At 40.7% G+C, this 15,959-nt stretch overlaps 2 protein-coding genes across 5 annotated transcripts in view; one reads left to right on the top strand and one right to left on the bottom strand.

Moving 5' to 3' along the window:
• The window catches only part of LOC128890478 (uncharacterized), a 493,055-nt gene that overhangs the window by 360,060 nt on the left and 117,036 nt on the right, over nucleotides 1-15,959 (bottom strand). The gene's annotated exons all lie outside the window — the stretch shown is intronic.
• On the top strand, nucleotides 12,211-15,815 carry LOC128890470 (putative inorganic phosphate cotransporter). Its single transcript, XM_054148985.1, has 6 exons — nucleotides 12,211-12,507; nucleotides 13,086-13,377; nucleotides 13,632-14,217; nucleotides 14,301-14,433; nucleotides 14,801-15,042; nucleotides 15,408-15,815. Exons 1-6 carry the CDS (start codon nucleotides 12,504-12,506, stop codon nucleotides 15,540-15,542), a joined length of 1,392 nt encoding a protein of 463 aa, XP_054004960.1. The 5' UTR covers nucleotides 12,211-12,503; the 3' UTR covers nucleotides 15,543-15,815.

Below are 15,959 nucleotides of genomic sequence, written 5' to 3'. Positions count from 1 at the left end.
TTCTTACGAAATGAATCTTTCAAGTTTACTTCGCATGACTTGTTTTTCTGATAAACGTACGTAACGTGTCTTGTAACATTATTTTATTCGTCATTCAATTAAATATTTCGTCAATCGATGACTTAACGTGGTACCGATCAATGGTGAACGTTTCGATCGAATCGAATTCTCAAAGCGTCGATAAAAATCCCGCTTTCGATTTGAGAGGCAATAATGTTCGGAATCGTTGCGGTTGTTGAACTCGAGGCGCAGGGATACCAAGATAAATTATAACGAGATTCTGCAAAAGAAAAAAATGGTAACCAATCTAGCTATCGGGAGAATGGAGAACGAGCAACGGTAGGAAAGTATTGGCTCTGACCATAACGGGGAATCTCAGATGAGCCCGGAATAACCTTTACTGTTCCCTGGGTTATCGATCTACGTAAAGTCGTTCTACTTGGATTTATAAACCTTATTCAGAATTTATCGTAACTTCTTCGAGGTCTTGGGCGATACAACATTTCCCTTTTCGACGATTTACAGGGTTTTTTGGCGAAATTACTGCGTGCAAGTCCACGAAAAAGTATTGTCGACCTGTTCAGGGATAAATTACCATGGTGATATGAGCAAACATTGAAAGTGAAATTAACTCACGAAAGGTTTTGATCGAATGTGAGGACGAGAAACTTAATTATTTAGAAAATTTCTTATATCACAATATTTAGAATAATGTACTATTAATATAATAAATTAACAGTGTCAAAGAAAATGTTTCATCTACTCTTTGCATCTAAGAGAACTTCTCCTTTCGTTAAAAATGAACGCAGTAGAAAAACTGTGATGAAACGGTAGAGCTACTGAATCCCGCGTTATTGAAAATTAATGACACAGGATGGAAATAGCGCGGAGACCGATACTATCCACTGCTCGGTCACAGACGGATATTTCCCTAACTAACGAACAGTTATTCTTCATTATACTATGTAAATCATGCTCAATGTCGATTTATTCAATCGATGATACCAACCTGCCCTTTTTCTTATTATGATTGTACCTTAATTGCTTCATTCTCCGTTTTTATCTTATTTTTTCTGCATGTTTAATAAAGGAACGTCTTACGATCCAAATGGAAGAAGAAAGACTCGACTTGAGAGTCCAATTTAATGCAATTCAATCTTCATTTTGTAATATCGAGCTATATCATCGAGTTTATTGTATTTGCTAAGAATTTTAGAGTCGGAACATATAAACGAAGTACAGTACTTCCCACGTATTTTCTATACTTACGTTATAGATGTGAAAATGTAGCCGGCATGTTTCTAGTGGTTTCCACTGCCGTTAATTCGATCACGTCACGATTTGGAACGGAAATCTCCGGCGACTTCGGCGAGTATCCTCGGGTCTGGGTCTCACGTTCAACGAAATATCTGATGGCCCCTGTAACGAAATCAAAGCCTCACGCGATACTCGCTTATATTCTTCAATCCGAGTCGTGAATCGCGAGGAGATAAGGAGCCATGAGGGGAAAAGGGCGATCGTTATCGAACAAAGAGACAGGAGAACCCTTTGGCTCTGGAATGTTATCGCGGGAAACAAAGTTCCTCTTGGAAAGCATAGTTCATTCGGTAAGGAAAGGGCAGAGCTGTGTCTCCCTGCGGGACGCCCAACGGTTCAGATTGAAGAGATACGGGATATTAAAAGCGACATTTTCCTCGTCCACGCGATAACTTCGATTTGCAACTGGCGGGACGCGAACTCGTGCGGATAGAAAGCGCCGATCGACCGATAAACACGCCGGAAGTCTCGGGGATCGTGTCATTTTTAAGACTGGGACAGCGACAGCTGGGCTACGTCCGTCTTCTAAAAAAGCTGTACGTTGGAATCCGTTACGTAGGCGAAATTAGAGGAAGGAGAGGCCCGTTAATGGATTATAGCGATCGGGTTGGCCGATTAGTCTCGTTGCCGACGATGTATCGATGCGTTGGGGCCTTCTAACGTTTCGCGTCCTCGGTAATCCGAGGCTAAGCACACGGATGAATATACGAGTGGTCCTTTTATTAATTTGCTCATTTAATATTGACCTGTATTTTGAAAGTGACCGTCTCTTGAAAATCAATTAACACGTTGATCGCAACGTCACCCATATATGGGTTACAGTACTTTTCATTGAAAAACGAAAACTATTAATTCTGAAAGTTAAGTGTCATAAAAAATGAATTCAAATGAAATACTCGAATTTTAATGAAGTTACAAAACTAAATACCAAAATAAGTGTTTCATTACGCAGTTTCCAAAGGTCTGTAAACAAAATTTAAACACGGTCGAAATTTTCAAGAGTTTTAGTCTGGCAGTGAACGTGTTAAGGAACTTGTAGAGTCCAATTTTAATATTTAAACGGTAGTTTCTTAAATATATACTGATGACGTAATCAGAACTACGTGTTTGTAAACTTTTTTTTAAATAATAGCATGTCCAGATTTAGAGTTAATATGTTTAGGAACAGAAGAGGTTGACGTTGAAGCGAAGCCACAGGAAAGGATCACTGATTGCAAGTGTCACCATTGCACTGGCTTCGGAATGTAATGTATTATTTCTAGGCAATCATGCTCTCATCTATAATTCCGCTGTCACCAGCAATTTAACATCACGCACATACTTGATATTCTAATTGCAATGACCGGAATCGTCGTGTCACTGCTTCTTCATCTATGATACATTATTAGGTCACCCCATAAGTTCGTGCTGCAAGACTGTGTCAATACTTGATTAAGAAAAAATTTATGGTGACGGTATAATGACTATGTCGGATTATACAGACTATGTATGAACTCGTCGAACGACACAATAAATATGTCTTAAACTTAAAAAGAATTTTTATTATGTGCCTTGTTTACGCGCTTAAAAAGAATTCTAACTCCCATAAGGTTGTTAATCCTTTTCGTGCTTGACAGTCCTGGCGAATAAAAGAATTTGTATGGCATTCCTCGGTTACAGAAACGTGGCTACATTTAATCTATTGAATAAACAATCCCGCCGCGGTATTCGCAATAAACACGCAAACACAAATTCCCCAACTCTCGACACTTACTAACTGGAAAAGCACCGCAGTTCAACCGTGTCAACAGTCGCGACAAACCCCGGCAAAAAGTTCTGGCAAGGTTGGGATTCGCCAAGGTGGACGAGAACAAAAATTGTGAATTAAATTCTCTCGGAATTTCGACATCAAACACCTTTTCAAACCTTTTCCCTCGTCCCATTGTGAGCCGTGGTTATGAATACCCGCGCGCGGCGTCATTATTTTCGCAATTAAAATTGTCCCCGAAAGAAATGACCGATATATGGTTTCTGAAAAAGAAGAATCAGGTTCTTCTTTTTTTTTTTCGAGAATGCCCGCGGTTGTGTTTCCGTCTGTTGCTAAAGACGAGGTCGCTTTAACGAGTTCACGACACTTCAGCCCGGCAGCGTTTTGATCTTGTCTGCTCCGGTTTTCTTTCTTACGTCTCATCAACGTTTCCACCCGCGTCCCGGTCCCCCTCGCCGCGCCGAAGAGTTTGGAATTCACCTAGCTTTCGGTCGCACTTGCATCGTCATCACCGTCAGCCGCGATAATGAGGACATCTTGTACCGCTAACAAGACGAGTGTCACATCTCCTTGCGCTCGGTACCTCGTGTCTTTCGTCGGTCGCGCGTCTCGTAAACGCAGAGGAATATCATAATGCGGTCGGCTTGCAAATGTGCTTAGTCGACGCGCGCCACGTCAAAATTGCGCGACGGGAACGATTTTCGTGAAAACTCGCCAGGCTACCCGTACCGAGAAGCACGAATTACGGGTTACGTTCTATCCGCGGACAGATTCCCTGAAACATTTAACAGAAATCTGAATCGCGGCACGTAGCGCGACTCGCACGACACTCGAGTCAGACTGAGGCGACAAAACCGAGGAAATAATTTCAGTCTTTATTCTGAGGGATCTTTACACTGAGGGATGTCACGCATTGATTTGAGACGTGAGACTGGTTGATATAAAGTTGACTTGAGAGTTTCTGGTGGAGCCACGTCAAGTAGGCATTCGATCGTCCTTATTCGAGGGTCAAATGGGGTTTATTGAGGAAAGTATAAAAAATAAGAGTATTACAGGTAAAAGGTCTCCAGATTAGTCTCAAGACTGTCGCTTGAAACTTGGAGCTCGCGTGTCACCGTTTCGCTGTAAGGTCTCTTTTTTCCATGGCGCTGATAGAATCCACGAAAACCTTGTGTATACCGAGAAAAAAATTTCGCTCGCGTTACGTCGAAAACGCGAATCGTGCGAACTTAATCTTGAACTGCTGGCGTGGAGTTAATTTGACCTTCGAGGAAAAATGTAGGTAGAATGTCGTACGTTGAATTCACTTTTCAGTACACGGAGAACCATGAAATCGATACAAAATAATTGGCTCTTCGTTAGTTCCTAGGAGCAAGTTATATTATTCAATCTATTCTATGAATATGAATTTTATATGAATTTTGAAGCTTTCTAAACCGTATGTTTATTTTTTTAAAATAGATACTTTCTGTGCCACCAAAAGGAAAGGTTTGTAAAATGGCTAACTCGAATGTTAAAGATGGTAGCAGAATTTATTATATTACGAAAACTATAAGTACCTATACTCTATGCGTAAAAATCAAAAGTGATTGATTACGTCCTGCCTTTATGCCTGACCTGCTCAAAGCCGTAAGATTAATAGGTTCTTAAGTATTTTTTTAAAAATATCTATCTCCTTCAACGGGGCACTAATGACAAAGTTTTCCCATCCTGTAAAGTTTATCCGTTCAAAGCGTTCAAAGTTGTGAATAGTTGACTGTGATTACACGAACCTACGACTCGTAGTCGTTCATTCCTTGACGAGATTTAATATTCAACGGTGTACTAAGATTTCCAAAACTAAAGACATTCAATTTCAAAATAAAATTGTTACTCAGACAAGAGTCTGAATCTTTCTGTCAAACAATTTTCGTTAAAAATGAAGAAAGCTAGCACCGTACCTAATTGACTGAAACACATCGTAGTTCCTGTTGGCGTATAAATATATAAGTATCTACGAACGGAGCATCAATATGCATGTAAGCCGACGTTCGTCGGGGCTTCGTCGTCCGGCTTAAGCGAGGGGTAGGAGCCTCGAACGATAAGAATTAGGGATGGGGGAGGGAATATCATAATACTTGTAAGCCGTGGGACGCATTAAGAGGATCATATCGTTCGAGTCCAAGATCCGTAAGACGTTTCAGTTTGATCCGAAAGGCGAGAAGGTTCCTCGTGTCGCACTGACGAACCATGAAGAACCTTGGCGGTGGGTGTAGAGGTAGAATGGCGATACGGCTATCCACGTGACGGCTCGTCACTTCTAATGCGATAAAGGGTGTCGTCTCTACTTCTAGGCTATCCTGTCCGGTTAAAAGCGACTCGATGCAACGTACGCCTATGCGTACTGACTGATGCGACGAGTTTCAGTGACGCAACAGACACGGGACAAATTTTATTTCATAATTAAATTTAATGGGATTAAATAGAGACATTTTTATTTGTCTATTCCGAGATAGTTCGATCAATGTGTACAATTTTTATTGTATTTCAACGAGTTGTATATAAATTGTTCTTTACTTTGTATTTACTATTTGTGGTGCATGGTGGGAACAGACTCGTACAAGTAACAGAACAAGCATTGTTCAAGTTTTGTTTATGTCTGTACATTATTGAAGAGGATCAAGTTATAGTACCATCGAAAATTAGCGTGTTACATCAAATAAAGGACGAATATCAGTTAATTTATTATCCTATATAATATGTAATAAAAATACTGAAATAACGTATGGACAAGTAAAGTGGTATAGTGTATCAATTAGATTACGCCGTTGGCAAGGAAGTGGTCAGAAGTGCGTGACAGAATACCAATTTGCATAAATAGAAAATGTTGGTGCGTTCCACGAAAAGAGGCAGCCCGTTGCACGACTGACGGACACCGGAGGGCCCTCAGAGGCGTCAGGACAACGACGCTGGTGACCGATTAGGCGGAGACGCGCTGCTTGAGAGTCCTGCGTGATGGAACCGGTCTGAGGCGATTCAAGGCCCTCGGCGGTCAGTATTGTGCAGCAGCATTGGTCAACCACTTTTCTGCCTCACGATTCCCGCCAGAATGTAAACACGCCGAGCACTCGAAAAGACGGGCAACCTACTCGAAATAGAATCAGTCAAAGGCTGACACTTCCCGATGGAGGAATACCAATTAGCCGCTGGAAGTCCGTCCTGCTAACAAGCGTGATGCCCTCTTGACGTTTCTTCGGCATTCGTTCGCCGACTCGGACCACCTACCGCGAAACTGAAGCGCACCGATACAAACAAAGCTTTTCTTTACTCTTCTGGTCGTCTGACTGCGACTAATTATAGGAAGAGGAGGAGGTAGTGTTCGTTAATTTCTTTTTGCTCGTTCTCTTCTCGTCGTTTTGCATAGTTTCGTCACCCTCGTCGTGGACTCTCGCCTGAAGGAGTCATTCGCGCGCGCTGAACCATTTGTAAGGAACATTAGGCTGCTTGAAAAGTAAGAAAATTTACAGAGAAATTTAACAAAGTTAAATGTTCAAAAGATAAAACGCGCTTTCTTTTAAATTTGTCATCTGAACCTGTAGAACTTTTCTAAATATTCAAAGTCCAACCATGAGTATGATCGAGCTGTGAGAGTAATAAAAAATAAAGCGAGACCTCGGGTTTATTTTGATACATAAATTATGCGATGGAATTCTATATGTAGCAAACGTCATTCTAGCAAACACCAGGTATTGATGTTCCCTCGGGGTGCGAGCATTTATGAAGCATAAGTTTGAGAATCATCGCAGTAATATTGGACTGTTTTAAACCGTTTCTATAATCTACGTATAGACAAATATTAGTTAATATTGGAGGTAGTAATATTTGGTAATTTGTACTCGTGTAGGTTTGTTTTCGGTACACTCAGACGTTAATGGAAACGCAAATTATGGTTGCGGTATATTAACGGAAATCCTAAATTATACTAACGGAAATTATCTGGAATTGTTTGGAATGCGGACATTTCCCAATATTGCGATCTTTGCGTGTACAGACGCATTCAGGGGCGAGATGAAGTCGTCGATTGCCGAAATTAACCCTCTGTAATCATGTGCGTATACTTTCAAAATGGGTCTTGAGAAAGGAACGAATAATTATGGGTACGCCATATTTTATAAAGCCTTTCACCTGAATCCTTTCTACCAAACGTAAAAAAATATTCTAAAACAGTTCCACCGATTTGAACAATGCGTAAGCCTTGGGAGCGCATCTAACGAGAAAGGTGTCACCAGGATGGAGATTTCGAAACGTCGATGGGGATCGATCATCGTAAACATGGCCTGTAACAAACGTTTCCCCGTTCCTTCGAGCACTGCCATTCATTTCGTATCCAATAAATCCGCGGGAGAGCGATAGACACGCTCCCGATAGAAGATTCGTGAACCGATTGCAGGCAGAGTGGTAGCGACACGGATGACGCTTAAATGGAAAACGGCGAAGGTGAAGTGCCGCGGAACGATACACATCGTGTCGCTAAAAATATACAAGGTAGACGAATGGCTGATATATGCGGGCATTAGTTACACGCGAGATATACGACGCATCACTCTCACTCGCCGGCGGGTTTCCAGTGTGCCGTGCACATCAAACATAATCGGGAACGACCCATATTTCCCCACCGCAATGCGTCAACTTACCCGCGATTCCCTCTTCGTGCCACCATTTTTCATTTCTGCCCGGTGATCCCGATGTCCAAATTCACCTACCGTGTCATCGGGAGCATCCACCACTCCTCCGCAGCCCATCCTCGAGCGAGCAAGCGAGATTCCGCTAAGAACTGCCGTGGAATACGGATCGACGATGTTAGGATGATGTACAGTCGCTGATACTCGCGTAAATGGGTGATTCGTCTTTGCGGAGGTGGTAGGAGTCACTTCGAAGATGAACCCAGGCGCTTGAAAAGCAGCAAAATCTCTTCATCGTATCGAGGTGCTATCGTATCAAATCGAAAATGGAAGGTTTCTAGTTACCTAGATTGACAAATTTCTTTTTTTAATACTGGAATTATCGAGGTCAAAGCTTATTTATTTATTCGTTTATCAAATTTTTGGATCTTCTAGTAATAGTAGAATTCTTCGTAGGAAAATGAAAGATTTGTAGATACCTGGATTGACAGATCCCTGGATTCTTTTTTTAATACTGGAAGTACCGAGGTCAAAGCTTATTTATTTATTTATCAGTTTTTCGACTTTCTAGTAATACTAGGCTTCTTCATAGGAATTAAATTTATCATTAACCAGTGAAAATGGGGGTTAGGCGTACACCATCCAGTGTTATCACGTAGTTAAATTTATGGTTATGTTAATAGTTGTGTTATCTGGAGGTTATGGTTACATCCGTGGTGATATCGGCAAAGTAATGGCTGCATCAATATTAGTGTTATCTTGAGGTTAAGGTTGCATAATCAATGTTGTCATACCGCGGCTAAAATTAATAATAAAAAACTTGGTTGTTGCAAAACAGAGAAGCACGTGAGATCTGTAGGAAAATTATGGAAAGATAAGTGAAAGTAAATGATACGAAATTCAGAAACAACAAATAAATCGAGTAATTATTATCTCCTGTTATTCACGCTCAATGTAAAACGCTACAAAAATGTATGTGTACAGAATACTGAATCGTTTATTCCATGAATAAACTGCGTTTCAAGTTTTACACGTTTCGTGTATTAGAATATTTTCGGAGCTCGTTAACAAGCCGAGTTTATGCCGATGGACCAAGAATTTGAGCTCCTGAACACACCTTGTTTATTTTCCAATACAACCTCAAACATGCACGCGTTTATAAATGCATGCATAGTGCAGCGTGGCGAAGACGTTGGAGCCATTGAACGACCATAAAACGTCAGTTTGTTCACCCTGTTTACACAGCTTTCAAAGTAGACGCCAGTTTCCGGTCGAACGACTGTCGTTGAATGAAATGCTAATGATGATGGATGGCCAACGATCTCCTTCCTTTCTTTTTTCTCTGTAATTCGATACAAAAAAAGAAAATGGAAATAGACGAATTCACTCGTGGACGTGGTCATTGTGAAACTGGCTGTTCAAATTTCAAACTCCTTCCTAACCGTTTAGCCGCGTAATTAACCACGCGGGATGCTCATTTCCATATTAGAATTAAGTGGAGGACAAAAATTCAAACAGCTGGACACGTTTGTGGCTCTAATGCGATGATCTGGTGTTGCTGAGTGATCCTAAGTCAGCCTTAGATTTTTAATTCGAATTCTTTCCTTCTTTGTCAAATTGGATTATGAATCATGACACGAAGAAGTGACGCGATAAATTAGGTTATTACGATCAGGTGTAACATACATCTTTTAGCATAACTGAACACTAAAGACCTGAATTACGCAATACTAATTAAATAAATGTTCCATAATGAATTATAAGACAACGATTTTGACAATTGAAAACAAAATTCTATGCATTCTAAATTAATCCAGAGAAAGTTCTCCGACAACCTCGACATTTTCCTTCCTGTTTCCCCGGTGTCTACTTGATCCCTCTTCATTTTACTTTCTTTCTCTCGTCCCTTGCCTCCTCACGCAGACGTGATGATACATTCATTTTTAACGTGTCGAGACTTCGCGTTTTCTGAAGTGGATTTCGCGTTTATTCCGTGGCTGCGTACACCACGCGTGGAAATGCCAGAACATTCACCTCGGACTGAATGGAAGCGCTACGAACAGTCGCAAAGGATAGTCTGGGCGATGTTACATCCAACGACGGTTGTCTCGACGCCGCCATCCATCTCGGTAAGCTGTCGTCGTAATCACCCCCGTATCCTTCCCGCTCCAACGGAACGTTTCGTTACGCTTGTCGTTTGGTTACTCGACGTGAAAGAAGTCGAACCTGAATGGACGTTATCCGATCATCGATTAGCTTGTTGTTGTTCGTTACAGGTGTACGTTTGTCAAACACGACCGAGATAAGCTGCTCGGCCAGGTGAAAATTCCTGGCAGGCATGGCCGAATCGTGGGCGGCCTCGAAACCGTTTCTTTCCAAAGTGAAGATGATGGAAGATTCTGTCGCAGTGTTCTTAGCTTGGTTACATTATTAATTAAGCTTTTATTGAATTATCGAATGGGGATCTCAATAATTCAGACTCACTATTATTAATGAATAATGTCCCCCAAGAAAGTCCCGGCGATAAAGCAAGTTTCAAATTTCAATTTGAAACCGATCAGTTTTATATTCTATCGGTTCGACTTATTACGAATTACAACTGGTAGTACGATTGTCGAGCTCGTAATGAATGAAACGAGTAAATATGAGAGACTGTCAACGATTCACAATGTTTAGGAGGATACTGGAAACGTGCATCAATCTCGTGTCGTCGATAAATTACGTAAAGGCGCTGATAATGGTGATGTTGCACGCCAACCGATATTCGCACATTATCTCCGGTAGATTGTTTATGCGTCACTTGACTATGCACTAATTTATCAGCACTGTGTCAATGGCCTTTTGTTCAAGACGACAGCTATAGAAGCCTTGCTAGATAGTGGAAATTGCATCGAATATATGGCACATATTACTCGCTTCCATTGCTACCCTGCTCAATAAATCAGCGCACAATTCTTGTCGACAGAAAACAAATTAATCAAGAATCCTGTTGACAGGGGAACCATTCATTATTACCTAAATAATCTAAATAATTGTTTAGAAGAGGAGTCGTGTCAAGTATATAGTTTTATTTGTTTGATCTAATTTCAATATTTATTCAAAATACAAACAAGTCTGGTGATTCAAAGACATTCCTGTATGTATTCCAGTGTGTACACATTTGTGTTTGACTTTTAACATTATCATCTCCCATAACAAGGCTAAAACTGATTATATCCTCAAAGACAATTCTGTGAACTTGACTTTCGTCTTACCTTTCGCGGAACGATCACCTTGAAAAGTATTTATCAGTAGTAGATAAACGCCTATTGTGTCATTAGCTTGATACGAATGAGCTTCAATTTCGACGTGTCCATTTTCTTTTTTATCAAATTTCGAATAGTTGAATGTTTACGTAACTGCGTTTGCGCAACATCTGCGTGCTGAATTATATAAAGTTCATGGCGATTTATCAGCTACTAGGAATCGCAAGTGTCAGAATCTCTGCGAAAGCGCAATGCATATAGGCGAAAACATTCAACAGGTTGACGTCACACAATAAAAACTCGATATTTCTTCAAACATTGCTGCGGACATTTGATAAGAATGGCGTTACCAGCAATAGGAAACAAGGTCGAAGCAATTAAATGCATCAAAGCCGTGTTGAGCTCTAGTTTTACTGGAGATGAAAATTCAGTGCCCAACGGCGAAAGATCATCGTTCCGACGATCAATTCACTAGTGAAGTGTCCACGGACGATTTATTTACTCGTGTTTCAATAACACTCTGTATAGGATTGTTCAAGACTATCGTGAAATAAAATTTATATTGCTATTCGTTATACATATGAGTACTCGTTTCGATGAGATTATCGATAAATCGACTGGTCTGCTTAGATTTCTGATTAGATTTAGCTGATAATTACAGTGTTTTTTCCAATAGAACCAGTGGAGTGTACGTTATCAGATCTGTTACACCCTACTAATTACACAAAAGATTGACAGATACGCAACGTAGCACTTAAAATAGAAGTGATCGTTTAAAAGTAGTTGGACAGCATTTTAAACACTTGATGAAGTGGTATTTGACCCACTGACCATTGGACTCGTGGCACTTTCTACAAGGCTAGGTTTTTATAACTGTGTTTCTGCTTAATCCCGTCATATTTTTTTTCTATTTCATCTTCTCTTTTACTGTACTTCAATTTATTATTGCAATCTATACAAGTTATATAAATTCTCTTTTTCAGGGGTTGAGGGTCTACTACGTCTAAGCTTCAACCTGTAGCTCGATTAATTAAATAATAAACCATCCCTGGTTAAATTCATTCCACCTCAAAGCTAAACAAAATTTAATTTAAATAATCTTTTCAGTCTCTTCGCTCTTCAGTTTCACCCTGAGTACGTCTGCGCATTCTCTCCAAACTACATCGAACGTAACGCGAGTTGCGATTAATAAGCAACGTCCGCGTTAAAATCGCTGTCATTTACGAAAACAATTGACAGCGGCGTATCTCGACGCGTGCAATCTCCAGGCTCGACAGAAGCAATCAGCTCCGCTTGCCGGCGAAGATATCCGTGGAGGAGGAATCCGGGGTATCGTTCGCTCGTCCGCCTAGTTAACGATAATTCGATAGTAGTCATCGAGCTGCTCGAACGTGCGTGCGAATGAAAACGAGTTCGGGATCGGATCGCCGCGCGGAGACAAGAATCGGCGACGTCTGCCCACGGATTCCGGGGTAATGGTTATCGCCGCGACCAACCAAGTCGAGGAAGGAATTTAACGTTGAAACTCGCACGATGGGTGAGCAACCAACAATTTTTATCGTACTACCCCGTTGCGATATTAAACTGATTGATATTTACTTCGAAGTGTCAAGTTGTGTGGTTAAATTTCGATAGGATTTTAATGGAGCGTTGTTTATGCTCTTCGATGAGGTCTTAGTGAAACTTTGTATTGTAATTTTCGCGGAGAAGATGGGACACGATATTCTTGTGGGACCATGTATCGGTGGCATAATCTACGCGTGGTAGTGAGCATTGATTTGTGAGGAATTTTTTTGGAATCGAGTGATTGTGCATTTGAGAATAATCGAGTGTTCTACTTGTTCTCAGAACGAAGTAAATATTTTTAATTATGTATGAAGGATGTCACTGTATTAATACAATTTTGATTTGTCTTGAAGAGTGTGCGACAACTTAGGGCATAACTTGGCTGCGTAATTTAAAAAAATTACTTGAGATACTCTTCCTTATCTTAAAACGATAGTATACATAATAACCCTCCTTGTGTTTTTTAATAAATTGTGGCACAGGATACCGCTTACAAAAATATTTTACGAGGTGTATTTTATGTTATGAACGTATATGTTTCTTCGACAGCTCTGGAAATCGTAAGGTTCTTGTTCGCGATAATGCTATGCATCGCGAACATGATCATCTACGGTCAGAAGGTGAACATAGCGACAACGATCGTCGGCATGGTGAAGGCTAAAAAGGAGGGAGACCATGTTGGGGATGCATCGCACGAATGCAATTTCGACGTTGAGGACACATCGCCCATCGATATAGATGGTCCGTTTGATTGGTCAACGACCGAACAGGGCTTGGTCGTCAGTATATATTTCGCTGGTTACCTCGTGGGGATGTTTCCATCCGGATATTTTGCAGATCGGTGAGTAGTGACCAGAATCAGATCTGTATTGCGGTATATACTCCGTTGAACGAACGTTTACTAATAGGAGATTTTCTTTTCATCCTTAAAAAACGCACACGTTCCCTTCGAGACAAAATTTCAACTTGATAAAAATGTTTACAAGTTTTAGCCTGGCAGCCAATGTGTTAAGCTTTCTAAAGAAAACACCACCAGGATACAAACGATGATAATAAGTTATATTCAGAATCTAACGTTGACAAATATTCCTACAGCTTCAACACCAAAAACGTTCTGCTGATCTGCGTGCTGGCCAACGCGATCTTAACCCTGCTGGTTCCAGTGGCGGCCCACGATCTAGTTGCCCTCTACATTGTCAGGTTCCTCCTAGGCCTCGCGAGTGCTGCGAATCTTCCAGTGGTGAACGTGCTCGTGGGCAAATGGCTCGTTTACGAAGAGAAGAGTCTATGGGTCGCGATCATTTATGCTGGAACGTCACTCGGCACCGTCGTGTCGATCTTCACTTCTGGAATGATAATGAGCAGCCTGGGTTGGGAGGCAGTCTACTATATACATGGCGTTTTGCCTTTGATTTGGTGCGTGGTTTTCTTCTTCTTCTTCGCTGACAACCCGGAAACGCAGAAGTACATAAGCGAAAACGAGAGGAATCTCATCGTGAAGTCTTACGGCCACAGAACACCCGAATCGGGGACCATGAAGGTCCCGTGGAAACACATATTTACTTCAGTGCCATTTTGGGCTCTGGTTTACACCAATACCTTTGGAAACTTCTGTTGGTATTTCTTGCTCACCCAGCTGCCATTGTACATGAACAAAATTCTCAGGTTTGACGTAAAGTCGGTAAGTTGTTTGGCGATTGTTTAGGTTTACTTGAATGACCTGGGTCATTTTTTCTTAAATTTCCTTTTCGTTTGGCTACGCAGAATGCCGCCATCAGCTGTTCCCCATATCTAATTAACGCAATAGTGAATCCATTGCTCGGCAAAATGTTGGACTGGGGCAGGAAGAAGAATTACTGGAGCCAAACCGTAGCTCGAAAGATTGCAGTGTTCATAAGTGAGTTTAGTTTGCTTTCGGTAACCATTTTATCTCCTGCTTCATTAGCTTAATTCAGTTCAGTATTAAGATTTCTATCTTCTTGGAAACTTGTTAATATCTTGTACAGATAAGGATGGCTTAAATTCATGCTTTCTGTTTACTATCGCACAATCTATCTTGGCATAGACTAAATCAGGAATAAATATTTACGTCCATTACAGCCTTTTTGCTTGAAACTTGTATAACATAAAATATTGGATTAAAAACAGTAATTGGAGCACCGTTGCCTGGAGGGAGTAATTTTTATTTAAAATCCTAAGCACTTATTTTTAAACATTCCGTGTATCGATTATCGTGATACGAAGCGCGTTTATCTACTTTGCAGGCTGCATTCCGCCGAGCATCTGTCTCATAATAATCGCGTACGTCGGCTGCGATCGCGTGGCTTCCACCGTGCTATTGATATTGAGTATAGTGTTGTGCGGTGCGATTTTCGTCGGCCATCTCTGCAATCAGAATGATCTGGCACCGAATTACGCGGGGATCTTAATGGGCATCACAAATACGCCTGGAACGATCTCGGCGTTCATCTTGCCAGCCTTGGTAGGCGCTCTCATGGAAGGCGGGGTAAGTCAATGAACTTGAATGTTCAATTGCAGTCGATCGTCTTTGATCGTGCGTAACACCTGTCTTTCAAACAATCAGGGCTTAGACGAATTTAAGCCACGTACGAAACACGTCAGATATCGGTTATATCATTTGGATAATTTATTAGGGGGTACTTGAATATACTTTGTCATTCATAGTCATTTTACTCATTATGCATTTTGAACACTCTAAAGGGTTAAGTTATTAAAAAGAATTCACGAAGGATCTCCATTTCTAGATTTTCTGAATTAGATTTTGTGACATGAGTTGTAAATAAGTACAAGTTTCAATTTTATTAATGAAATGAATTATCTCGATTAATTTTATGGTTTTATATGGCACAGCACACTATGGCACGTTGGACAATCGTCATTTGGATAAACGTTGCTGCCCAACTATCAGCTTTTGTCGTATATGCCATCTTTGGTTCAGGAGAGATACAAAACTGGAACAATCTGTCGGAAGAAACTTGGACCTAAGATGACGAAAGGCAAATATAGTCTTTCATTTCATTGTTACTATTTACTTCGTGAGTTTGGTAATTACATCAACGATAGTGAGGCTGAATACTGCCACATACAAAGACAGAGATCTTTGTGATTTATAAACAATGCTAGAAACAAGCCCGACGATGATTATTGTAACCGTATTTACGTTCACAAAAGTTGGTAAAAACATTTTATGCATATTGTATTCACCAATTGGTACAAATTTTATACAGACGGTAGTAATAAATTTGTATTTTTATGAAATGCTTAGTATAAGTTGATGTAGGTTAATTTGTTGATACTTAGGTGCAGCCATGTAAAAAGAACGCGCACAAGCCATACCACATTGTGTTCCAATTTCTTGAAAAATTTGCGATATAGCAACGAGACTGACGTAATATTTCAAAC

The sequence above is a fragment of the Hylaeus anthracinus genome, unplaced genomic scaffold (genome assembly GCF_026225885.1).
Source record: "Hylaeus anthracinus isolate JK02 unplaced genomic scaffold, UHH_iyHylAnth1.0_haploid 12000, whole genome shotgun sequence".
NCBI lineage: Eukaryota > Metazoa > Arthropoda > Insecta > Hymenoptera > Colletidae > Hylaeus > Hylaeus anthracinus.
Note: the sequence above shows the minus strand (reverse complement) of the source record. Positions and strands in the feature narration are given on the sequence as shown.

Coding starts and splice junctions, on each gene's coding strand:
- LOC128890470 (XM_054148985.1), top strand. Junction 14,218..14,300: donor TCAGGTTTGACGTAAAGTCG/GTAAGTTGTTTG, acceptor TTGGCTACGCAG/AATGCCGCCATCAGCTGTTC. Junction 15,043..15,407: donor GCGCTCTCATGGAAGGCGGG/GTAAGTCAATGA, acceptor TATATGGCACAG/CACACTATGGCACGTTGGAC.